At 49.3% G+C, this 25,048-nt stretch overlaps 1 protein-coding gene across 2 annotated transcripts in view; it reads left to right on the plus strand.

The window, feature by feature from the left end:
- Nucleotides 1-505: 505 nt before the first annotated feature.
- The window catches only part of Olfml2b (olfactomedin like 2B), a 37,831-nt gene continuing 13,288 nt past the window's right edge, over nt 506-25,048 (plus strand). The window contains exons 1-5 of one of the 2 annotated variants that reach the window (XM_051147821.1): nt 506-1,108; nt 3,639-3,902; nt 5,739-5,846; nt 18,144-18,320; nt 24,418-24,649. In XM_051147821.1, the coding sequence (XP_051003778.1) occupies nt 893-1,108; nt 3,639-3,902; nt 5,739-5,846; nt 18,144-18,320; nt 24,418-24,649 (997 nt within the window). In that variant the 5' untranslated portion in view covers nt 506-892. The remainder of the gene's footprint in view (nt 1,109-3,638; nt 3,903-5,738; nt 5,847-18,143; nt 18,321-24,417; nt 24,650-25,048) is intronic. The other variant, XM_051147822.1, reaches the window with a different exon arrangement.

Here is a 25,048-nt window from a genome sequence, read left to right on the forward strand (position 1 = left end):
GCCACTAGGACAGGAAAAGCGGCAGAGACCTGTAGCCAGTCTTTTTATTTTAAACATTTATCCAACCAACCCCGCCACACTCTGGCAGAGATTTAAGATGCATCCTCTGGGTGGAGATAATAGGTTCTAAAGTTATGGTAGGCACGCGTACTACGACTGGCCTTGAGTTCAAAACTGCCCGCACTGCCGATGGAGTCAAGCCAGGCGAAAAACTGCAACAGGAGCGACCGAGTTTCTCCACTGTCCACTGCAGACAAGACTGGGCTCCGCCGGGGCTCGGCCGTGAAGAAAACTCGAGAAAAGGCACCCGAAGTCCTGCTCGGGACAGCACCTACAGCCAGATGCAAGGCCAGCAGCGCCCTTCCCACGGCCGCAGTTGTCCGCTAGAGAAGCGGGAGGAGGCGGGGTCCCCAGGCAAAGCGCCCGGGTCTGAGCTTCCCGGTCCTCCTCCTCCGCGCCGCGCCGTCACTGGCTGCATCTTTCTGGCCCGGCACAATAGAGGCTCCGCCCTCCCTCCGCGCCGGCCCCGCGGCGCCTAGGGCCAGCAGCCCTCCCTCGCCTCCTGCGCTGTGGCCACTGTCGGTCCTGCACGTCCCAGTGTGCCTAGAGCTTACCAGGACCAGCCTTCCACCTGAGCTCACCCGGCGGCGGCGACGCCTTCCACGAGCCGGCGCTCGTCTCCGCCCCCTCGGTCACCTCTTTCTTGTGACTTCTGCACAGTCTAGGCTGCTGGGGTCTGCGGGGGAGATGTTCAGGGTCTCTGGGGAGCACAGTCCTGCTCCGCTCAGCCACACCCAACTTTAGACTTCTCTCTAAGCGGCCACTCTTCCGGACTTCATTGAAGATTCCTTCCAGCCTATCTTTCCTGAGAACCCCCACCCCCCCAACAGAGATGGTCTCTGTAGGGAGTAAGGTCCCTATTGTCGCATCTCTCATGACCAACCCTCTGCCATTAGTTCTCTGCTTTGCTCTGGTGGTGGCACAGGTCTTGGGGTCCAGTACAACTCCTGCAGGGACAAGCGAGCCCCCTGACGTGCAAACAGTGGCGCCCACGGAGGATGACACTTTGCAAAACGAGGCGGACAACCAGGAGAACGTTTTATCTCAGGTAGGAAGAGGAATCTCATCCCATGCCCACCCCTCTTCCCTTGGGGGATGGATGGCTGGTCCGTTTTTCCTCTTTATTTTTCATGAGAAGGGTATTTATTTTTCGTTTATCACAGTATATTGTTTGTTTGGTGTTGGACAGACTTTCTTATAGACCAGGCTGACTTCCAGCTCACTGTGTAGCTGAGGCTAGCCTTCAACTTCTGGTCCCTCTTACCTCCACTTCCCAAGGGTGGAGATTCCATCACACTGACTTTTGTTTTGTTTGGTTGTGTCAAGGTATTGTCTTTAAAGTAAGGTCACATGGGTCCTACTTTCACAACTGTGAGGTATAACAAGCTTACCAAGTCGGGAGAATGGAAGACTCCATACACTCCTTGAGAAGACAGGGGTGTGTGTGCATGTTGGTGTAGTGGTTGCGGAAAAAGTCCTTCTTGCCTCGGAGACTGCTTGTCAGGGTTGGAATGTGTAAACAGGAGAGTATGTTGGCTAGGGAGGCAGATGGCATAAGCCATGGGAGATGTTTTAGGTTCTCAGGCAGAAGCATGGGGTGAAGACGGGACTGCCACATGTGGGATGCATATGAGGGGGACCCCAGAGCAGAGAGATTTATGCTAAGACTTGGTGCGCTGGGATTAGAAAGTGTTAGTACAGATCCACACAGTTGTGGCTGATTCTCAGTGGGGACCAAGTGACCCACTCGAGTGATGAGTGTTGTAGAGTGTCCATTCATGAACTAACTCAGTCCCCAGAACACCCTGATGGCCCTCCCAGAGATGAGGAGCAGAAGCTAGAGGTGAAAGGGCGAGGGAGAGCCTGGCTTCCGACACTCCCCAGCCTACTGCTCAGGACTGTGAGGGACGCTTCTCTCACTTATGTGGTATTCATGCTCTCCAAAGCTGGCATGCTGATGTACAGTGGGCAGCGTCTCCATGGTCCTCAGGATGAGTAATGTCAGAGGAAGGATGCTGAGAGTGAGAGCGTTGCCTGCACCTCCTCCAGGCCCTCAGTCTGGCTCTTTCCTCTCTGTAGAGAGAGCCAGCAGCCCTACTTTGGGGTTGATCAAACGCTTGTTTCTTCTTTTAATAATTATGCTGACATATACCCTATGCCCACTCGTAACCTCACACTGACCCTTAAATCGAAAAGACTTAAAACCCCTCCCGCTGGGGCTCTGGAAAACCATCAAGAAAAGCTTGCCTGAAACCAGAGCCCCATGAAGGAAAGGAACCCGTCCAGGGTTCTCTGAGTAGGGTGCGTAGGAATCTAGGCAGATTCAGAAAGGAGGCAAGAACCGTTTACTATCTACCCGGAGAGTCTAGCTGCTTAAGTCACCCTGAGCTACCTGCACCTCTGGCTTCCACAGGTCCAGTCTGCATTTCACAACAATCCTAAAGCAAACATTAGCTTTAGAGGAAACCCAAGCGTAGAAAGGAAAACATTACATGCCTTCTTCCCGCATCCCAAGGAACATTTACAGGCTGTAAGCCTGCCCGCTGCCTTCATTAAACAAACGAAGGAGCCCCCTGCCTGGTTAGGATGGGAGCCTTGGCTTTGAGGATATAGCCTACAGGAGATGAGTTGATGGAGCTTGGGGGCGGGGGCAGATCTTATTCCTGGTAGGGACAGCAGAAAGCTGGCATGGGTTGGGGGGGCGGGGGGAGGGCTGGGAGGAACATGTACCCAGAAGGAAATGTTTCACATTGTAGAAGCAGCAAGCACAGCTAGTTTTGTTCTGGTTTTGGCCTGGGGTTTTGGCTCAGGAGCCAAAGGAACTCTTAGACTATGTAAATCTTACAGACTTCTGGACCTGTTTTCTTTCTGTCTCCACCCTTGAAGACAGAAAGAATCTATCCATGAGGGCTCACTCAAATACCACCTCCTCCAAGAAGTCTTTCCCAGATCCCAGGTGGAGCCTCAGCTCCCAGCACAAGTGTTATCGCAGCTCTTTAGGGGCATGTAGCACTGTCTCGTCTGTGTGGCTTACTTACAGTAGTCTCTTTGAGAACAGGCTCTCTGTCTGGCCGGTTACTACTTCTCAGTGTGCTTTGCACAGACATGAGGAGGAATTCTCTAAGTGTTGAATGGATGAATGAATGAATGAATGAATGAATGAGGAGCCTGTAGTCCTCACAGTCAAAGACCAGTTTTCTGATCCCTCCTTCAACTCTGTCTTTATTTCTAATGTAAAACTGGATTTGAGCTAAGGGAAAAGGCTACTAAAAGAATGATGAAGCTTGGTTTTTTGTCTTGCTTTGTTTTTGTTTGTTTCATTTTTGTGTTTCTTTCATGCTAAAAGGTGAAGGCCTTGCTGAGAAATATATGTCTTTTCAAGGCCTTCATGCTAGCAGAGCCCTAAGAACATTCAAGGAAAGGTCTGTGTCAGCGAATTACGAGCTATGACTTGTTCTCTCCACGGCTCAGGGCTGAAGTCTCTGGCTAGGGCAGCACATCTGACAGAGTGAAATGGCAGCTTCCTCGAGGAGTTTGTGTTTGCTTACTTCCAACTCAGTCTCTCTCTGTGTGTCTAGTTACTGGGAGATTACGACAAAGTCAAGGCTGTATCTGAGGGCTCCGACTGTCGCTGCAAGTGTGTGGTGAGACCCCTGGGCCGAGATGCCTGCCAGAGGATCAATGAGGGGGCTTCCGGGAAGGAAGATTTCTACACGGTGGAAACCATCACCTCGGGCTCATCCTGTAAATGTGCCTGCGTCGCTCCCCCATCCGCCGTCAATCCCTGTGAGGGAGACTTCAGGCTCCAGAAGCTTCGGGAAGCTGACAGCCGGGATTTGAAGGTAGGAGCTGGTAAGGGGCTAAGAGACCGCAGACTCACAGCTGGGCACGAAAGGCCTTTGAGGAAAGTCAAGCCTGGCCCCCCGGAGTCTTCAGTGTGGATCTGAGGCTAATCCAACAAGCTGGATGTTTTCAGCTCTGAAGTCAGTGACAGACAGGGGGGTGAGGGGGAAACAAATTATGCCCTATGTCTGCCCAACCTATGGAACCAGAGAGGCCAGGACTAGAAGGAGCTGCCAGGACCCTCTGGCCAAAAGAACTCAGTGTTCTCCAGGAAAATCCCTGTCACAATTTACTGTCAGCCTACCATGAACACAGATGTAAAAGACACAAAGGAGTGAGGGCTTTGGTCCTGGCACCGTTGTTAGAATGACGCTGCTCCTGGGCTGGTGTTCTGTAGTGGTGTGGGCGGCCCCATGGTTGGCTGAAGGCGTCAGCTGCCCCTGCTCTTCCTCTTTCCCTTGCACGGTGAGGTGGTCAGACGGCCTTGTGTTTAGCATCCTCCTTCACTTCTCTGAGCTCAGCCTTCTTGAATGTAATGTGGTGGCCTCGGAGGGCCTGGGAACATGGATAGATGCCATCTCTAGTGACTAGTGGGCACGATGCCCATGGACCCTGTGTAAATGAAGGAGTGAGCGGAGAGACGATGTTGCTTCTGCTGAGTCTGGTACCTGGCGTCCACTTGCTCACATGGCAAACCGTTGATTCCTCTTTAAGCAGAAAAAGTGTTCAATTGGACAAGAAATGTCCCAGCTTTGGCCACAGGACTCAAGAGTGCTAGTTCTACACAGAGCTACTTTCTGAACCCAGTGCCACAGTTACTCAGTTCTAAGATTGGACTCTGGGGGATTTCTAGAACTACACCAGGCAAATGTTCTATTAGGAATCAGAAAAGGTACCATAGTCCATACTGACCGGCTGTGAGATCCCCTTGGACAGAAGGAACTCTTCCAAACACTGAACATTTCAGCGTGGGGTTCCTCATCTGGAAGCAAAGCAAGGAGGTGGATGGATGGGTAGCAGAGATTACAGAAGCATGTCCTCGCATCCCCCAGGCACAGGTCTCTTTGGTAGGAAGGTTCTTTTCCATGTCTCACCTACTCTTTAGTCTGAGCTCTGCGCACCCTGGATGCTGCCAGAGCCTATGTTCTCAGGGAAGGTGGCATTTGGAAAAGACAAGAAGACTGCATGCCCTGGGGTAGGTTGCTGTCTCAGACATGGGCTACTGTGCCATTGATACTCCAGGATTAGTTTGCTTCCCCCCGCCCCCCGAAAAGACTGTGGTTGCCTTTCAGGGTTTTCGGTCCAGGCTGAAGTGAAGGGTTCCTGAAGCCCACCCTCAAGGTGTTGACATTTGTAGTCACTCTGCTGAGTGTTTATGGGTCTGATAGAAAAAAGCCTGATGTATGTCTTGAGGGAGCAGAGTTGAAAAAGGCCCGAGAAAGCTCAGAATCTAGTAAGAACTGCAGAATGTAGGTGGTTGACCTGTTTTGTAACAGACACAAATAGCCTCTGAAAGTGTCTAGACCTCAGGTTCACTTGGCCATGTAAGGTCATCTAATTGTTTTATCTTGAAGGCAATATATATACATACACACACACACACACACACACACACACACACACACACACACACACACACACACATATATATATATTACAGCTGGGGCCTATCTGTGTCCCTCCCTGCACAAATGCACCTCTGAGGGCACCTCTCAATTCCTGGCTAGTGGCTTCGCTGTAGAGCCTCCAACATGGAGATCTAAAAGGAAGCTTCTTCCCTGTGTCTCTGTTAGTCCCAGACATGAACTAATTAATCCACTGTTCTTGCTTCTTAGCTCTCCACAATTATAGACATGCTGGAAGGCGCTTTCTATGGCCTGGATCTCCTAAAGCTGCATTCAGTGACCACTAAACTGGTGGGTCGAGTGGACAAACTGGAGGAGGTAAGGAAGAGTCCAAGGCTTTACTATCTTTCTTGCACTCCAGCCCCAAAGGATATAAGGCTTTAGTGGTCCTTACTCAGCCCTCTGACAGGTGCCATTGACAGACATCTCACTCTTGTGCCCAAACGGTTGCTGCCTTAAGCACAAATCTATAACGTTAGCTTTGGAGTATTACTCTAAGGCAGTGGTCCTCAACCTTCCTAATGCTTTGACCCTTTAATACAGTTCCTCATGTTGTGGTGACCCCCAACCATAAAATGGTTTTTTTGTTGTTGTTGCTACTTCAAAACTGTAATTTTACTACTGTTTTTTTTTTTTTAATTTTTCTTCTTCTGAAGTTTTCCCTTCCTCCCCTCCTTCTAGTCCCCTACCCCTACCCCAGCCGTCTGCTCTTCTTTCCTTTCTCTTCAGAAAAGGGGAGTCCTCCCATGGATATTAAAACAGCCTTGGCATATCAAGTTGCAGTAAGGTTAGGCATATCTTTTCCTATTGAGGCTAGAGGAGGCAGCCCCGCTAGGAGGCAGGATTCCAAAGGCAGGCAACAGAGCCAGAGACAGCCCCTGCTCCTGCTGTTAGGAATCCCAGATGAAGATCAAGCTACACAGCTGTTACATACGCGTAGAGGGCCTAGGCCAATCTCATGCACGCTCTCTGGTTGGTTCAGTCTCTGCAAGCCCTTATGGGCCCATGTTAGTTGATTCTGTAGGATTTCTTATGGTGTCCTTGACTCCTCCGGCTCCTACGAGCCTTCCTCCCCTCTTCTGCAGGATTAGCCCAAGGCCTGCCAAATGTTTGGCTGTTGGTCTCTGGATCTGAATTTTGTAATAATGCAAATGTCTGATACGTAGGATATCTGATATGTGACCCATGTGAAAGGGTCTTTCCATCCCTCCCCGACAAAAGGGATCACGTCTCACAGGTTGAGAACTGCTGCTCTAAGTGATGGATTCAATAATGCAAGGGCCACAAGCATATGCATATTCCTCATGGAATAAATAGTCTTTAGGGGTTCTATCATGGGGAATCCGAGGTTCCCTGGGGAGTGATTGGTAAAATGTGAGAAAGACAGGGTCTCTAGTTTATGTAGAAAGAAGAGCAGAGTCAAGTCAGCAGACTCCGTCTACTACCACCAAGCCGCCATGCCCCACCCCACCCATGCTATCCTGTCCACTTTGTATGATTGTCCAGGGGACCAAAGGTACACTAGTCATGATCAAACTCCTTCAAAACCATTGAATGAAATGCCACGTCTGGATCGTGACCAAAGAGAGATGAGGATAAATATTCCCACAATGCACTGCCAGGGATGTTGGGCCAGAGAAGACAAACCACTGCATTCAGGATTAGCTAGTTCAGTACCTCCCCTTCAATTAGGGGAATGCCCCCTAAAAGGCATTCCTAGAGGGGGCTGGGAGACTGTGAGGTGGCTTAGTTGGTGAAGGTGCCTGTTGCATGCATCTTTAGCTGAGTTCAGTCCCTGGGACCCACATAGTGAAAGGGGAGTGCAGGCTTCCCTAAGGTGGCCTCTGATCTCCACATGAATTTATCTTGTGGGACACACACACACACACACACAAGAGGGAGAGAGAGAGAGAGAGAGAGAGAGAGAGAGAGAGAGAGAGAGAGAGAGAGAGAGAGAGAGAACTTTTAATGCCCCCAAAAGCCAATCATGGCAGCCCATGTCTCTAATCACTTCCTTTCAGTCGCCCTTAGGTTTAGACCCTTCCACGCTGTAAGGAGTGATCAAAGGATGAGAATTGTTCTGGGGTCATTAGTGGGCCCAAAGTCACTTTAGTTGCTAAGTGTGATAAGGAGGGTCCAGGGTCTGCAGCTTGAGTCTGCGGACGGGGTGAGGCAGCCACATGGCCCACATTAGCTCTCTCGACTGTGCCATCTTTCACCCATCAGAGGGGCTGGCTGGAGAGGTGGCCCTGGTGCTGATGGCAGAATGATGGCACAGATACAGGACCCTTCTCAGTGTAACTACTAACTATTCTTTCAAATGGGTTGGTTCTGGAGGGATCCCACCAAGGTCCAGAGCTTGAAAGAACCACTGTTCCTAGAGTCCCCCAGGACTGTCCAAATGTGTGATGTCCCTTTAAGAAAACGAAGGGCAGCCACCTCTTCTACTTTCAGTTGACCTTGACAGCCACATAGTTTCCGTTCTTTCTAGGGAACACAGCTTGGGAATGATGGCTCTGTGAGAAGATTCTAAAGGCCAAGGTCAGATGATACCCAACCTCTGAGGAGGCCAAGCCCATTCCCAGCCCCGCCCCCACCGCCCATAGTAGACCCTCCTCTGACTGAGGGTTAAAAATGGGAGGAGCCTAGTGCACTGCAGTGGCCCAGCAGGAGGACACTTAGTCACTCTGAGGTTTTGTCCCAGTCGTCACCATGACAGGAGTATCTTTTCAAAATTCGCATGTTTAGTAGCCAGCTTTGGACTTTTATAATAATAATCCTTGTATTTACACAGCATTTTACGGTTTTGTTTTTGTTTTTTTAACATTCCGTATACATGGGCAGGATGTGAGACCTCAGGAAATTCCATGGATTGCCTGAAATCAAGAGAAAAGACGCCCAGGGCTGGGTTCTGGTTCCGACCTTCTGGTTCTGGTCCAGAGCTCTTTCTAATGAATCTCAGAAGTTCCTTCGAGTTCTTGTTGTCTGCTCTGTAGGCATTAGTTTTCTTCCGAGGGAGTTTCTAGGCAGAACTGCGGCTGTGTCCCATACACATAAAGGTCCCACTCCACAGAGCTTTCCCTGAGCCAGACAATCCTAGGCGACGGGTTGCTGTGCTGACAGGAGCCTTTAGACCCATGAAGTGAAGCACTGTACCTCAGGCTGAGGTGGACTGAGGCAGCCTGTCTGTCTGGGGTATGCAGTAATTGAAAAGGCAGAATGCTGGGTAAATGGGAAAAACACACACACACACACTCTCTCTCTCCAGCCCAGCTCTGTAAGAGGAATGGAAGGAAAATTCTGCTTCCACTCTTTCCTTGCAGATTCTTGAATCCCGAGGGGATTTCTTTGGAGGTCAGACAAGACCAAAGGAGGTCAGATCAGAGGGGCCGCCCTCTCAGAGTAAGCCGGCTGCTTGGCAGCACAAGTGGGCACACGTGTGCACATCTGTCTAGGGCATAAAGGAGAATGTAGGCATGGAAACCTCATTTGCAGATGAAAGAGGAAGGAAGAAGAGAGAAGTGGATTCTGGTTCAGAGCTTCCTCGCTCTCAGTAAAGTCCTCCCTGGTGGCTCTGTCCGTGGGCCGAGTAGAAGGTTTTGTTTTAAACGATGGAGAAGATACATGCTTAGGGAAACCCACAGTAAACACACAGCTTGACAACTCACTATAATGCTAACCTGGAGGGAAACCACCCTCCAGCTGAAGACACGGTGATGCTAGTGCATCCGCAGCCCCCTAGGTCCTCCCAGGCTCACCCCAAGGGAAGTTGATCAGCTTTCTTCTTCTTCTTCTTCTTCTTCTTCTTCTTCTTCTTCTTCTTCTTCTTCTTCTTCTTCTCCTCCTCCTCCTCCTCCTCCTCCTCCTCCTCCTCCTCCTCCTCCTCCTCTTCCTCCTCCTCCTCCTTCTTCACATTGTTCTTTTTGTTGTTGTTGTTGTTTTAAGATTTATGTATTTCATTTTTATGTGTTTGAGTGTTTGTCTCCATGAATGTATGTGTCCCACATGTGTACCTGGTACCCATGGAAGGCAGAAGAAGGCATCAGATGCCCTTGAACTGGAGTTACAGAGGGTGTGAGCCTCACAGTAGGTGCTGGGAACTGAAACCCTGTCCTCTGCAAGAGCAGCCAGTGCTCTTAAGCATGGGTCCATTTCTCCAGCCCCTCCTTGCTTTTCTGTATAATTTATTCTTTAAGGATGAGTTCCCAAGCATGGTCGTTTCACCTATTTTTGAACTTTGATCACATAGAATCCTACAGAGCACGTGTGTCTTCAGGAATGTGTTATGTGTTGAGTTGCTTTCACTCGACTTCACATTGTTAATATTTAACTGTTGTTTCTGTGTCTTTTGATTCACCCATTTTTATGCCTGTGTACTATTTTACTACATGGACATGTTGCAATTTATTTACGTTGGTGATGGTAGACATGTGAGTTATTTCCAGATTCATCATTCAGAATATCCCAGGAACTCTGCTGTGTAGGAACAGCCCTGTGAATGTGCCCTTCCATGCTTACTTGCATTTTCTATGGCATAGGACAAGTAATGGAGTGAGTGGCTTATTATTTATCTTAGACCAGTGACTCTTAACCTTCCTAATGCTGCAGCCCTTTAACATAGTTCCTCATGTTGTGGTGCCCCTCCCCCCCAATGATAAAATTATTTTTATTGTTACTTCATAACTGTAATTTTGCTACTGTTATGAACCATAATGTAAATATCTGATATGCAACCCAAGGGGTTATAACCCGCAGGTTGAGAACCACTGTCTTTGGCTTTAAGGGGTTATTGCCAAGCTCTCTTTTCAAGCAAATACAAGTTTATATACCCTCTAAACAGATATGAACCTTCATCAGCACTTGATAATATTAGGCTTTCTAATCTGGGAAGGGGAGATATATCATAGTAGAAATCATTTTATTGAGTTCCAAAATCTGAGCCTCAAATATTTTTCCTGTTCACTTTGGGGAGGCCTGAAACAAGTACACCCTGCTTTTAGAACTGGTCCAGGAAGAAGAAACAGCCCAACACTTTAAACATGGCAGACTCCCTGCCAATGGCTAGGGAAGGGAGGAGAATTTGGAGAATATGACAGGGGAGTTGGAGTTGAAAGATAGGTAGACACAGAACATTAGTGCCAGATTGGGACTGAAAGTGTAGGGGGAAACCTCTATCTTCCAAAGAGAACAGTAAACCCTGTTCATTGCATACGGCCCTAGATGGTACTGAGTCAATGTAAGCAAAGACTTTCATCCTGAACTACAGGTGTGCCAAGGGATGCAGGATGAGCCCGGGCTGTGATGCCTACTATAGCATACTGCTTCCAAGCAGGTTTTTAAAGGATGTTCTATGGGACAGGATTTCCATAAGATATGCAAATCTCTGTAGAGCCCTCACCCCTAGCTGCAGGAGACCTATAAATGCTTGGGTGTAAGCATTTGGATATACCTGTCTATGATTGGGGCTGTATGCATTTATACACGTGTGACTGCAGATCCCCATACCTGTAAAATACATGATGCAAACTGGTGGCACTCACCTGTAATCCCAGGCCCTGGGAGCTGGAGAGAGGAGGATAAAGAATTCAAGGCAATTCCCAGCTATAGGGAGTACAAGGCCAGCCTGGCGGACTTAAGACACCATCTCAGATGACAGCAAAGAAGCACAGTTGCTGCTGCTGAGCCCTGCCCCTCCTGGTGTGTGGCTTTTTCTTTATCCCTGTGCACAGATGAGCATGGCGGACGGTGGCGGGGGGGGGGGGGGGGGGGGGGAGTGATGGAGGGAACATTGTGTGTCAGCTGATTTTTTTTTCCCCCAGATACAATTGCCTCTGAGGAAGATTAACTGTCTCTGATGGGTTTTTCCAGGGTCAGAACTAGCCCTCGCCCTCAAATGCACTGACCCAGGCTTTGGTGAGGTTCTCCCCGAAATCTGAAGCTCTGTTAGCAGCTGTGTTTCTGGCTCAGAAGGCAACGTCAGAGTAGTGTTCCTTACTCAGGGGGGATATATGTTTACACTAGCTAATAGGAAAATGTAATTTTCACCTGGGCAGTGCTGGCTCTGAGATAGGGAAACCATCGCTTTCTGAGCTTCCCTCCCACCCTACCTCCCAGCCCATCAAAAAGCCTCAAGTGCTCACTCTCCTGATCAAAGGTGCCACTTCAGAAGGGCCTCTCTGCAGTCATCTCACCCTCGTGGCTTCCTTAAGTGCGGCTTTGGAGAGGGAGGTTCTTCTTGTCTCCTGCAGTACTCTGCTGAAAAGGCGGAGGGTCAGCGATAATGTTTCCAATATACATTTCAGCTTTACTTAATTCAATTTACATCTTAATATGAGTTCAAGCCGAGGTATCACCTCTCCTGGGCTTACATATGCTCCAAATCAATTTGCTACTGTGGAATTCAAGCTCCACTTCTTGGCTAAAGGTATAGGAGTCAGCCTTCCATCTGCTGGCTTAGGAACACCTCATAGTTGCCAGGATATGAGGGAGCGTGCGGCTTGGTTTGGAGAAGTAAGTGTCTGAGGGTCTAACACACAACCTCATCCCCAGGGGCCCGGAATTTATCTGGTCTGTCTCTCCTTCCAAGCTTGGGATCTCCTGAGGGCAGCTGGGTAGCAGCCTTTTTTGTTCCCCAGGCCTGGATCAGCAGCACCTGACACACACACAAGCTGCTCAGCAGCTGTTCAGCTGGGGAGGGATTGAGAGCAGCAGCTGGTGGCTCGCTCACCCCTCAGGTCTGCCTGTGGCACCAGCTGTGGTCGGAGGGGATCGGACCACAGCCTGTCTGTCCTGCCGTCAGGAGCCCCGGCTGTTCCCAGCTGCTCTTCCCACTCTAGTTCCTTACTAGGAGCTGGGGGACAGCTGTCATCTGGGGTGGCTGTCCCTGGCCATCTGGTTCAAATTGGGCCCCTGAGGGCTCAGAGGGGGCAGGGACAGTCAAGGCAAGCTGACAGAAACCGCTAGCCCTCCCACTGTAGACCCCCTTCACCCCAACACATGTGCACAACACTGCTGCAAGACCACTTCAAACTTGCTCCGAACCTGAGCCTGGCCCAAGTAGCAAGTAGCCTGCTGCGTGTTCATGGGAGCAAGGTTTGGCCTACATGCAGTCTGGCCCAGCTTCCTCCTACATGCATCCCCGTGCATCCCGGGGTTCTTTCTTTCCTCCCGGCCTCAGCCATACCGACCACAGCCCTTCTTTCCTTTAAGATCTGTTTGTCTGCTACTGTCACTGTAAGAGCTACTCTACTGCAGCGTCGCCTATACAGTCTCCAGCCTTGTTGCACCCCAAGCAGTCTGCCACACACAGCCCCTTGTCTGTTCTCTGTAACCACCCTGGGTGTGGCTGATGCCTTCATTTGTTCTCCAAGAGTCCTGGAGAGGTTTCATCGGTGGCTTGGTTATATAACCAGGCTGTGACCTCCAGAGCCTTTCTACACACGCACGCACGCACGCACACGTTCTGGTTCTGGTTAGAAAAGCAAGGTCCTAGAGAGCTTCTGGAGCTCTGGCCCTTCCTCCCTGCTCCTGATGGTTTTGTTGTAAGTAAGGCATCCATACTACCTTCTGTCTGTACCTACCATCCCTACCCTTGTCCAATTCAGGCAAGAAGCTTTACCCAGAGGATACCCTTGCACCATGCTCACCCCACCAGTGTACACATCTGGGTGTACTGTCTTCCACACCTCTGCATAGTGTACGCTGACTAACTGCTGAGCAGTGTGCTGATAAAGGCCCCGTGCTGACCCTAAGACCACCTATGTGTTGTTTCTACATTGCCAAGGGACTCTGCTCGACTCACATACTCCCTCCCTCCCTCTGGTTTTTGTGCCTCTAGTTACAGTTAGAACTGACACCTTTTCCTGGTCTGGTGGCACGGGGGGCTTGCTCTCAGCTGATAGCCTGCTATGCTGGAGTGCATGACTCTCTAGCACGTGGCACTTTTTGAAGGAACACTCGCCAGTCCCCTAGCCCTGCCTAGTCTAGGGACTCATAGTCAAGTCTCCAGATCCTTAATTGTGTTCAGACTTCTGTTCCAGTCCTCTGGGATGCCTTGCTCTTTCACTTTTCTCCCCACCCTCCACTTCATGGCGCCAGGATCCTTGGCAGGGACCATGTAGTATGCTGGCTTAAGGCAGATAGGCACCCTTCTTGCTGTTTTCAGCTGAGTTCGCATACATTGTAAATGTCATGAGCACAGCTGTCCCAGAGGGGAAGAGCTCAAGGCATGAGGTCATGGAGTTCTCTTACTTGCCAGGGGAGGATCCTAAGCACTGGGGGGGTGGGGGTTAATGCCACTCCCCACACCTCCAAGAAGTGTTCCACAAAAGGCCCTTGGTGTGAGGAAGGCAAAACCTTGCTGAGGGCCAGCAGCAGTTCATGGGAGGTGGCTGCTTGGAGGTAGCCACAAAGGGACAGCTGCTGCTGCTGCCCTGGGGACATCAGCTGGCTCAGCCCAACAAGCTGATGGGGGTGATGCCACCTCCAGCCTAGTGTTTATTCAGGCGGCCAACAGTCTTTGCTGTTCCCATGAGGGAAATAAACTATACAGCTCCTCTGGGCTTTCAGAGCTGGCCTGCCTCAAACCCTCCTCTGTGAGAATCCAAAATAACGGCCTTGACAAAATCAGAAAAGGGATTGGAGACTATAAATCAATGAGCAGCGAAACCCTGGGGCCCAGCAGGCAGGAGGTGGGAATTGCACCTGTGGGCTGCTGGAACCTCCCAGAGAGTTCTGGAAGCTCATGCTTGGGGTGTTCAGGAATCAGGGGGGCCACCTTTCACACAAGGAAGATACTCAACCCGCATGTCACCATCCTGAGCACTCCAAGATATTGGCACTTTGGCTGGTGTCCTGGGGCTGAGGACAAAACTCAGTACCCATGAAGTGCTGTCCCTGCCCTTGGCGAGGGGTCAACACTGGCCTTTGTTAGTTGACATAGTTCCCACCCAATTCTTTTCTCTGGTTGATGTTTTCTCATCTCTTGGTCTGTTACTTACTTCCTCTTCATGGAAAGAGATCATCCCCAGGGTGGGCTCCTCACTGGTCTTGGTCACTGAGCCGCCCTGTCCCATGGTCCTCAGCATCCACGCACTAACAGAGAAATTCCACTGCTGGTCTCTGCACTGCCAGGCTTTGTTCTATCTTACATGAGAAGCTACAGAAGGGACAGGTGCTGTATGCATGGTCGCATGGTTCCAGAGACCAGGAGCCTTTCCGCTCTCACTCAGGAAGACCCTGGCTGTCACAAATAGCTTCTTTCCCATTTCTGCTCACTTGTCCTAGAGCTATCTCAAGCTTCTTTTTAATGCAGCATTTCACAGACTCCCATGTTGACTCTGCACACCTGGAGAGTTTGGGAGACTGCAGGTTCTTATTCTGCAGCTCTGGGAAAGGCCTGGGAATGGCATTTCTGTGCGTGGTTCTGATTGTGTTGGCCTCTTGCTGTACTTTGAGTGGTGAGGATCTGTGGGAGTCCAGTATCCCAAGCCGTTCTGCAGATGCATGGCCTTTGGTGCATCTGAAAGCAAGCTGCAAGGATGCTCTGGCATCTTTAAAGGGCTTGGTGCTGCTGGGGGCTGTCTGGGCTGTCTGGGCACCCTTACTGCTCCAGGAAGTGAACTTCAGGAGTGAAGACCAGGAGGCTGGTGATGAGTCAGCTCAGTCACTTTTTACTTGTATTTATTATTGGTGTGTGTGTGTGTGTGTGTGTGTGTGTGTGTGAGAGAGAGAGAGAGAGAGAGAGAGAGAGAGAGAGAGAGAGAGAGAGAGTAATAAGTGTATGTATGCCATAGCACACAGGTAGAGGAAAATTTATGGCTTCAGTCTTGCTTTCCAACTTTATGTGGGAATTGAACTTAGGTCTCCAGGCTTTTGAAGCAATAACCTTTACCCTTGGGCCCTCTGCCAGTTTTTGTTTTGTTTTGTTTAATGGCATTTAGCAAATCACATCTTTACAGCAGCAGGCCTCAGCAACCACTCTGTAATATGTAAAGTTAGGCCTGAGTGTTGGGGTTTATTCCAATAATGATAGACAATAACTACCTAATATGTTTCTTATACATTCAGCTGTATTGATTTACTTGATCCTCATAAGCATGCCCAAGGAATGTGCTAGTGCTGTCTACTTTTTACTAATGGGAAATGGATATGGAGAGAGTTTAAATAATTTGCCTGAGATCACAGAGCTGGGAATAGCAGCAGTGAGCTATGAGCTGGACACTCTCCTCCTTAATCTATGGTTTTAACCATTGTACCCCCACCCCACCCCCCGCCAGAAAGCCTGTCAGCAAAGATCACACACACTCATTTTTTTGCTGAAATCTCCAAACCAGGCCCCTTTCTCACAGGCTGTAGCTTCAACAGTTAATTCTGTGCAATTTAGAGAGTCTGGCTTGGGCTAAGTGGTAGAGAACAGGGCAAACCCATCAAGGGCTGAGGGTGAAATGCCCCTAGAATGGTGTGCTGGCCATTCTGAAGCCTGGAAAGTTTATCAAGAATCTACTGGGCTTCCCCTGGGGACCCGACCCCCCTTGGAGCCACAGTGTCTGGGTGTCACCGTCTTCTTGGCTATATGACCATCACCTTGGCTCCGAGCCACCCAGGGCTGGGGCTGGAAATGTCTGAGCTTTTGCACTTCCTGTATCTGGTAAAGGGTAGAGAGCAAATGTGTCTTCTCTTTTGCTTGGTTTCTTCCTCTACCAACCTCACCAACCTCAAAAACAGGGTCCAAAGGTGAACTCATCTGATATCTAATGTTAATTGCTTTTGCATGTATGTGGTACTAGGAATTGAACCAAGGACCTCACACATACTAGGCAAGTGTTCTAATACAGACTGTATCCTCAGCTCTTTGTGTGTCTCTTATTTTATCAGTATGTTGCCAAAGCTGGCCTTGAGCCTGCTCTGTATCCCAGGTTGGCCTTGAGACTGCTCTGTATCCTAGGCTGGCCTTGAGTCTGCTCTGTATCCCAGGCTGGCCTTGAGCCTGCTCTGTATCCCAGGCTGGCCTTGAACCTGCTCTGCATCCCAGGCTGGTCTTAAGCCTGCTCTGCATCCCAGGCTGGTCTTGAACCTGCTCTGCATCCCAGGCTGGTCTTGAGCCTGCTCTGCATCCCAGGCTGGTCTTGAGCCTGCTCTGCATCCCAGGCTGGCCTTGAATCAGCTCTGTATCCCAGGCTGGCCTTGAGCCTCCTCTGCATCCCAGGCTGGTCTTGAGCCTGCTCTGTATCCCAGGCTGGTCTTGAGCTTGTGGTTGTTTTGTTTCAGCCTTCTATACAGCTAGGGCTATAGGTCTGACTCACCAACCCTCATTACATAGAACATTTTATTTATTTTCAGAGCTGAGGATAGAACCTGAGGCCTTATGAAAGACATAAAAGGCTTCTGCCACTGAGCTATATCCCCAACCCTGCCTTTAAAACCATTTATTTCTTTACATATTTACTTACTTATTATTTGTGCTCACTACTGGACAGAGGGGGTCTCTAAGCTCTGTGGCTCAGATCTCACCGGCACCCACCTTCTTCTGCGGGTGCACTCCCCTGACTCCTCCACACTCCTGCTTGCATGTTCTGACCCTCCTGTCCAGCATGTACAGGCTCTGCAGCAGTGTCTCTCCCCAGTGACGGCAGCCACCTCCGCGAGACAAGAAGAACTCCAGGAGGGGCGTTTGGAGCCTTGCCTGCTCCGCTGTGCCAGCTGACCAAGATGCTGCTTTGGCCCTTTCTGGTGTGTAGTAGGCAGGGATTACAACATGGAAAGTGCCCACTTGGGGTCATTTCAGGCGGCTGTTTGCACGCACAGATAGGAAAGTTTGATGCCAGGCTATGCATTTTCTATGTGAGTGATCCAAAAGGGCAGGGGCGGGACGGTTTGTGCTCAGAGGAAAGTGAAGTAAGTGCACTCCTTTTGGACCAACTCTTCTAAAATCACTTCAGTACCCTTCTTTCATACACTGACGGACGGATTCACTTGTGCCAGTGAATGGAACCATTGCCACCAGTCTTCATCATTTGGCAGGGACACTGTGTACAAATAACCAAAAAAAAAAAAAAAAAAAAGATCTGGGTACCCTGGCCATTGCAGTGGTATTAGGAAGGAAGCTATGTTAGTCTGGGTATTTCTTTCTTTCTTTCTTTTTTTAAAGATTTATTTATTTAATATATAAACAGTATTCTTGCTCGCATATGTGCCTGCACACCAGAAGAGGACACCAGATTTCACTATGGGTGGTTGTGAGCCACCACGTGGTTGCTGGGAATTGAACTCAGGACCTTTGGGAGAACAGACAGTGCTCTTAACCTCTGAGCCATCTCTCCATCCAGTCCGGGTATTTCTAACAGTGTCTTAGAGCTGGAAACATTGCCTGGGTGCCTGTCACTGGTGCCAGCACAGGGCTAGGCACACTGGCTGGTGTCTCAGCCATTGCAGGTGGCTCTGTCCTCTAAGGCTTCCCCATGTCTATGTGTCACCACACTCTGAGCCAACCCCACATCTTATCTCCATGCTCCAAGCCATCCCACCTCACCACGTTCTCATGGCTGCCAGTCACCAAGTTGTCTGTCTTCAAAGCATCTTGACGTATCCTCTCTTCAAAAATTCTTTTCTTCTCAGGAAGTTTCTAAAAACCTCACCAAGGAAAATGAGCAAATCAAAGAGGACATGGAAGAAATTCGAACTGAGATGAATAAGCGGAGCAAAGAGAACTGCTCTGACAACATCCTAGACAGCATGCCGGACATACGCTCAGCCCTGCAGAGGGATGCAGCCGCAGCCTACGCCCACCCACAGGTACAGCCCCATCTCTCCAGGGCATCTTCTCTGCCTGGAAGTGTGAGATCAGCTTCAGGAAGAGCTCTTCAAGCACCATTTCTTCTACAGCCAGGGTCTCACATCTATGTGTGATGTGTAGGGCTTGGCCTGGCTTCACTCAACACTGATGGCCAGGAAAGTTCAGCAAGTAAGGGTGGAAATTGGTACTCAAATCTGGGTCTTCTGAGCCTTGGCCCCATTCTTCTCATAATATCCCATCCTGTTTTTGTGAGCATCCCTCGCAGGACATAAATGCTGTCTTACCTGGGACCATCCAGGTTTGCACCTGCCCTAGCATTATTTTTTAAAAGATGTATTCATTTATTATTATGTATACAGTGCTCTGCCTGCATATACACTCATAGGCCAGAAGAGGGCATCAGATCACATTACAAATGGTTGTGAGCCACCATGTGGTGACTGGGAATTCAACTCAGGACCTCTGAAAGAGTAGTCAGTGCTCTTAACCACTGAGCCACCCCCCCACCCCCACCCCCAGCATCATTATTAATACCACATTTTCCCCTCTCAGAAATGTCTTAGCTTGGAGACAATAAATGATATGGTCGTTCTATTTACAAGGGACTCATTTAGTTACCAGATACTTTGATCACTGTGTGGCCATCACTGCAGTTCTGGAAAGCAGGCCAGATGCAGGTCAGTACCCCTATCTTACAGTTGGACATAGATTCTGGATCAGTTGGAAAGCTGTGGCAGAGCACTTCCAACTCTGTCCCTTCCACCCAGTTGTGTTCCTAGCACAAAGCTACCCATATATATATATATGATGGCTAATATAGTTTGAGTGATGCCACAAGACCTACTTGCATAAAAATACCACTTCACTTGGTAACCTCTTCATAAAAAATACTAGCTAGGCATGGTGGTACACTCCTTTAATCCCAGCACTTGAAAGGCAGAGGCAAGTGGATCTCTGTGAGTTTGAGGCCAGCCTGTTCTACATAGTGAGTTCCAGGATAGAACTATGTAGAGAGACTATGTCTTAAAAAAAAAAAAAAAAAAAGACAAACAACAACAACAACAACAACAAAACAACAAAACTTCTATGTGGTTACATTTGTTTACATGCAATATAGTGAGCTGTGTACTGCATTAATGGCCAAAGAACAGGCATTGATTTAGAAGACAGTCCAAGTCCACGAGCATAGAGGAAGTAACAAGCCTTCTGGTGCGAGACCTGCAGAACCCTGTTAGCAAGGCAGGTTGGATGATGTATTGTGAAAGGTCATTTCTGAAACCTGGCTCACTTTGCCTCTCTGAATCAGTGGTGGATGGCAGAGCCGAAACACTTTGCTGCCTTGCATAATTATTCTGGGTATGGGGTTGAGCAGAGCCTAGGTTAATTAGAGGCCTTGAGCTGGTTCGTCTGTGTGCAGTGACACGTAAAAGGTGGGAAATGGGCTGCTCAGTTGTCTGTTACTGTAACAAACTACCTGAAATAATCAACTAACAAAGAGAAATGGCTTGGTTTTGACTTATGGCCTCAGAAGCTTCTGTGCATTGTCATTGGTTTGGGGGGCAGGAAGGGGGTATGTGGTAAAGCTCTGCCACTTACCCCAGGATTTGGGAAAGGAAGAGAGAACTGGAAGAGGCTACAGCCCTGAAGACCTAACTTCTCCCACAAGGCCCCATGCTTTAAAGCTTGTGGCACATCATAGCACCATAGGCTGGAGACCAAGCCATCGATAAGTGGGTCTTTGAGAGATTTAAGATCCAAATTATAGCAGGTCACAGTGCTTTGTGGTACTCTGTTACCCGGGTCATTGTGAATTTGCATAGAGAAGAAGGCAGGCTGTGTAGGTAGGCTCAGAACCCCGTGGTTTGTTTGTTTGGTGTCATGTATCCTAGGCTAGCTTCAAACTTCCTATGTAGCCAAAGATAGCCTTGAACTCTTGAATTCCCTGCCTTCTCCTCCCAGATGTCTGGATTACAGGTATAGACTACCTGTAATGGTCTGTGCGATGCTAGGGATTGAACACCGGACTTTGTGCAGGATAAGCATTCTTCAAGCTGAACTACAGTCCCAGCTTACAGGCTCAGAACTCTTGGGCAAAGAAACTCATCATAGTGGGGCCAAGCAGGCATACCTGGTGGGCTGGGAAACTTTGGGGCACATGTGTTCTGAAGGCAAGATGACGGATGAGGACTTTGAGACAGCAACTACTGGGAACGTCTGGTGTGTGGACATCCCCTATATGCTAAGTCAGAAGCAATTTCCTGCTGGAAAGTGAGGAGAGGCGGTCATTATCTGCCTTCCAATGCTTCTGGAAGCATTATATTCCTTCAGAAATAATTTTTCTCATTTTTGAGTGTCCCTGGCATGTTGGCCACTAAGCATGTGTTTGGCCTGCCTGGTGTGTCACCCCTGAGGGAACCTGAAATCATAACTCCAAAGCCAGAAAATTTGGGGGACCAGAAAGAGACTTAAGGGCACCTGCTCCCCACACTTGGATCTCGTGCCCCTCATCTCAGCCTCCCCCTCCCCCCCCCTCCGACTGCCCAGTACAGCCAGCATTCCCTGCCTTCCACTTCCAGCTTCCCAGTCAGCCAGCTACGTTGGAGAATGTGGTCTGTTGTCTTGATGACAAATTCTGTGGTGTGTCCAGGAACCCAGCTCAGATTTTCTGAGGGCAAACTGCAAGCCGAGTCAAACACATCAAACTCTTCTTTTCTTCTTGCTCAGCAAAAGTCTCCATCCTTCCCTGAGTCCCCACAGCACACACTGCTGAAGTTAGCACAATCCACCCAGCCAGCCTGGTAGTGCAGAGGGAAATGTAAGATGCCCAAAGGTGGCCTCATTCTCTCCCTGTGTACGCAGCCCTGTGTCTTTGGTGAGCACCACACTGCAACACGGGAGATAGTTTGCCTATTTACTTTTGGTTCTTGAAGATGATGTCAGGCAGTTCTTGGAATGGCGACTGATTGTCTGTAAGGTGGGCTTCCAGCATGTTTAGAAGGGTGGTGGGGAGGCATGGAGGCTAACTTGGTAGTGGAAAGGGCAGAGTGGGAACGCTGGATGCCCAGAGGTGGTGAAATCATTTGGCAGACACTTAGATGAACAGAGAGGCAATCAGAACATGGTAGAGGCAGCTGCTGCCCATTTCAACTCGTCGCCAGCAAATCCAAGGAAATTATATGGTGTCTGGTAAAGGCTGTCCGCCTGTCTTGCTCCATATCCTTGGCTGGGACAAAGCACTACCGCCCTGCCCTTTCCCGAGAGCCTGGAACTTAAAGACAGTTCCTGGGGTTTGCCACAAAGAAATGACAGCTCACTTCAGTAACACAGAGGGAAACCAGAGCCAGCAATTAGATGCTCCTGGGCATTTGAGGTAGGGGTTGCAGCAGGGGCCTCCTGTCAGCCTCCCAGGCAGCTTTTTCCACTGGGAAATGAACCATCTACAATGTCTGCTGGGCTGGCTACTTTTTGGATGGCAAATAAGCAGTCCCGAGGTCACAACCAATGTGGCTTTAATGTAAGGAGGAGCACAGGCCCAGGAAGTAGCAGCCTGGCCTACTTGATGATTGCGTGACTTCATTTGTATCCTCCTCAGCCACTTCACTGAGTGATTATTTTTTTTCAGAGTCACTAAATGACTTTTTCCTCATCCATTTAATGCTGGTAGCATTACCTGACTCCACTGTTGTGAGGATTAAAAATAATATATAGTGGATAGGCCATAAGAGGTGCACACTTAAACGGTATCACCAACAACCAGACATCCCCATACTTTTGGTAGAGGTAACCAAACAGAGATTGAGGGAGGTACAGGGACCTGGCATGGAGGATGCAGGCTGCCCAGGGCACAGCCAGCATACTAGCATGTTTTGTATTCTCCTGGGGAGTTCTTTTGCCCCAGTGAAGGAAGATTGGCAAAGATGTATACACATTCTTCCAGCTGTCTGTCACCACTTCATGTCAGAGAAGCACATATTTAGGGGCTGCCATATCTATTTCACTGTCTGGTTAAACTCTTGCCATGAGAAAACAAGTGTAAACGTGAGATGTGGTTGGAAGTGAGCATGCCAGGTTTTCTCCAGGCTGGACTTTAAAGGTCAGAACAAAAGCCTTGCTTGCCGCCCTCTGTGCACAGTGAGGCTCTCGCTCTCTCTCCCTCCCTCCCTCCCTCTCTCTCTCTCTCTCTCTCTCTCTCTCTCTCTCTCTCTCTCTCTGTGTGTGTGTGTGTGTGTGTGTGTGTGTGTGTGTGTGTCTCCATGGTAGCTGAATGTCTACAGCTCGTGTGGTCCTGCTCTGCTCAGGACATGGTTCTGGGCTGAGGTCTTGTCTTTATTAAGGCCTTCCTCCCAGGTAGATGGTAGATATCTCCAAGGAAGGCTTGGAAGTTCATGGCTTAAGGAAGTTTCTTTTCTCCTCTGGGCAAGGTAGATGCTGTTTGCTTAGGTGACTATAGGAAGCCACCTTTACTCAGACACTAGAGTCCTTGTGAGAGCAGCGCTGGCCACATGTTCCTACACGTCCACTGCTCTCACTGCAGTCACCTCCTAGGTGGCCCTGACTTTGAGTCCAGCAAGCACTAATCTTGCACCCACAGTCCTTTGCTTACCAAGTGTGTGATTGTCCTGCCCAGGGAGGACCTAGAGACCCTGTCATACAGCAGGCCCCGGGAGGCCAGTGTGAGGCAAGCAGCTCTCTGAAGGACAAGACAGGTCTTCACCACAGCCAGCACCCTTGAGGTGACATTGTCATAGTGTCATCAGGATTCCCCAGACACTGGGCTACCTACTTTGAAGCTTCATTTGACTTGATAGAATCAAATGCCAGTCACAAATGTAGGCAGTTCCTCGGGATTTATTAGGATATGAAACCTTAATAACTATTAAGGACTGTGTGCCTGGGGAAGTCAGCATGAGATGGCCGCTAGTCTTTCAGATTGCCACAGCCTAGAGAAGCAACAGCTTCCTTAAGTGGGGCCCATGGAAAGCATCCAGGAGAGGCCCTGCCATGGGAGTATAATGTGATCTTAACCTCTGAGCCATCTCTCTAGCCCCAGAAGTGTAATCTTATATCTCTTGGCAATTGAGTCTGTGGCTCAAAGACCTTTAACATCGGAGAAGGCTTCTAGGCTGGCCTCCGACTCAGAGATCCACATGCATCTGCCTCCTGAACGCTAGAATTAAAGGTATTCATACCATACCGGGCCTGTGTCTTAGTTTCTTAATCTGTGAAGGGGCATGATAAAAATGGGGTTGACCCTTTCCCCCTCCTTTTCAGTTTAGTGTAGACCAGGCTGGCCTTGAACTCACAGAGATCTATCTGCCTCTGTGTAGCCAACATTGCTACTTTGTGGGCTCCTTTCTCTTTTCCACCCTTCTCCACTCTTTTTTAATCCCCTAACACTAGATAGGAGAGAGAGGAAAAAAAGGATAGAAAGGAAAGGGGGCATCATTAGACAACTTCCTGTACTTCCTGCTGATTAGGGGTGTCAAGTTCCTTAGGGCAAGTTTGATCGTCATCAAGATGTCTAATTTCTTCTTGCTGTTTCTTGTCACACGACTACTTGACAAACCGCAACCAACAGCACCCAATCGCCAACCAGCCAACAACAGCAACCCCACCTCTTGGGGCCCTAGCGTTTATATATCCTCTGAAAAGCTCCCAGAATTTCAAACATCACACACTCGCAGAAACTATCTGCAGCTGGCAAAACCACGCCTCTACTAGAGCACGAGGCAAATCACAGTCACCAGCTGTGAAGCAGCCTCATATCCCCCACACCTGGCATTAAAAGGAAAACATATTCCCATAATATTTCTGGTGTTTTTTTTTTAAGAAACCAAAATTAAAATGACAAAATTCTCACTACACCTCTGCCTCCTGAGTGCTGGGATTAAAGGCATGTGCCACCAAAGTCTGGCAGTGTTCCTGATTCTTAAGGCCAAATGCAAAGATACGTCAGCTGACATAGTTAAACACACACCAAGCACTCCTAGGAAGTGCTGCTGCTGTATTTGACATGGCCTCCACCTCATCATTGTCCATCCCATCCCATCTCTCTCACCAGTGATTGACTTGATCTTCCATTTTATTCCCTCTGAGGAACAGTATGAAGAGAGGTTTCTGCAGGAGGAAACTGTGTCACAGCAGATCAACTCCATCGAACTCCTGAGGACACAGCCGCTGGTCCCACCTGCAATGATGAAGCCACAGCAGCCCCTGCAGAGACAGGTGCACCTGCGAGGTCGGCTGGCCTCCAAGCCCACTGTCATCAGGGGAGTCACCTACTACAAAGCCAAGGTCTCTGAGGAGGAAAATGACATTGACGAACAACGTGAGTCTGGGTCAGCAGGACAGAGGTGGGGTGGGGAGGAGATGGCCATTTGGATTTTTTTTTTTTCCGAGACAGGGTTTCTCTGTGTAGCCTTGTCTATCCTGGGCTTACTTTGTAGACCAGGCTGGCCTCAAACTCACAGCAATCCTCCTACCTCTGGGATTAAAGGTGTGCGCCACCACGCCCAGCCGCCATTTGGATCTTGTAGAGACTGCATTCTGCAACCCATCCCTAGTCCATGGTTTTAGGCAGATCACTTAACATCTCTGGGGGTTAGAAGACGCTAAGGGAAAGGGTAGCTGAGTGGGAGGGACCACTGCATCCTCCCGTCCTATCCTTCCAGTTTACAGATGGGGAAGCCAAGGCTTGGGCAGATGACTTTCTTGGAGACACTTGGTA

The sequence above is a fragment of the Acomys russatus genome, chromosome 6 (genome assembly GCF_903995435.1).
Source record: "Acomys russatus chromosome 6, mAcoRus1.1, whole genome shotgun sequence".
Classification (NCBI taxonomy): Eukaryota; Metazoa; Chordata; class Mammalia; order Rodentia; family Muridae; genus Acomys; species Acomys russatus.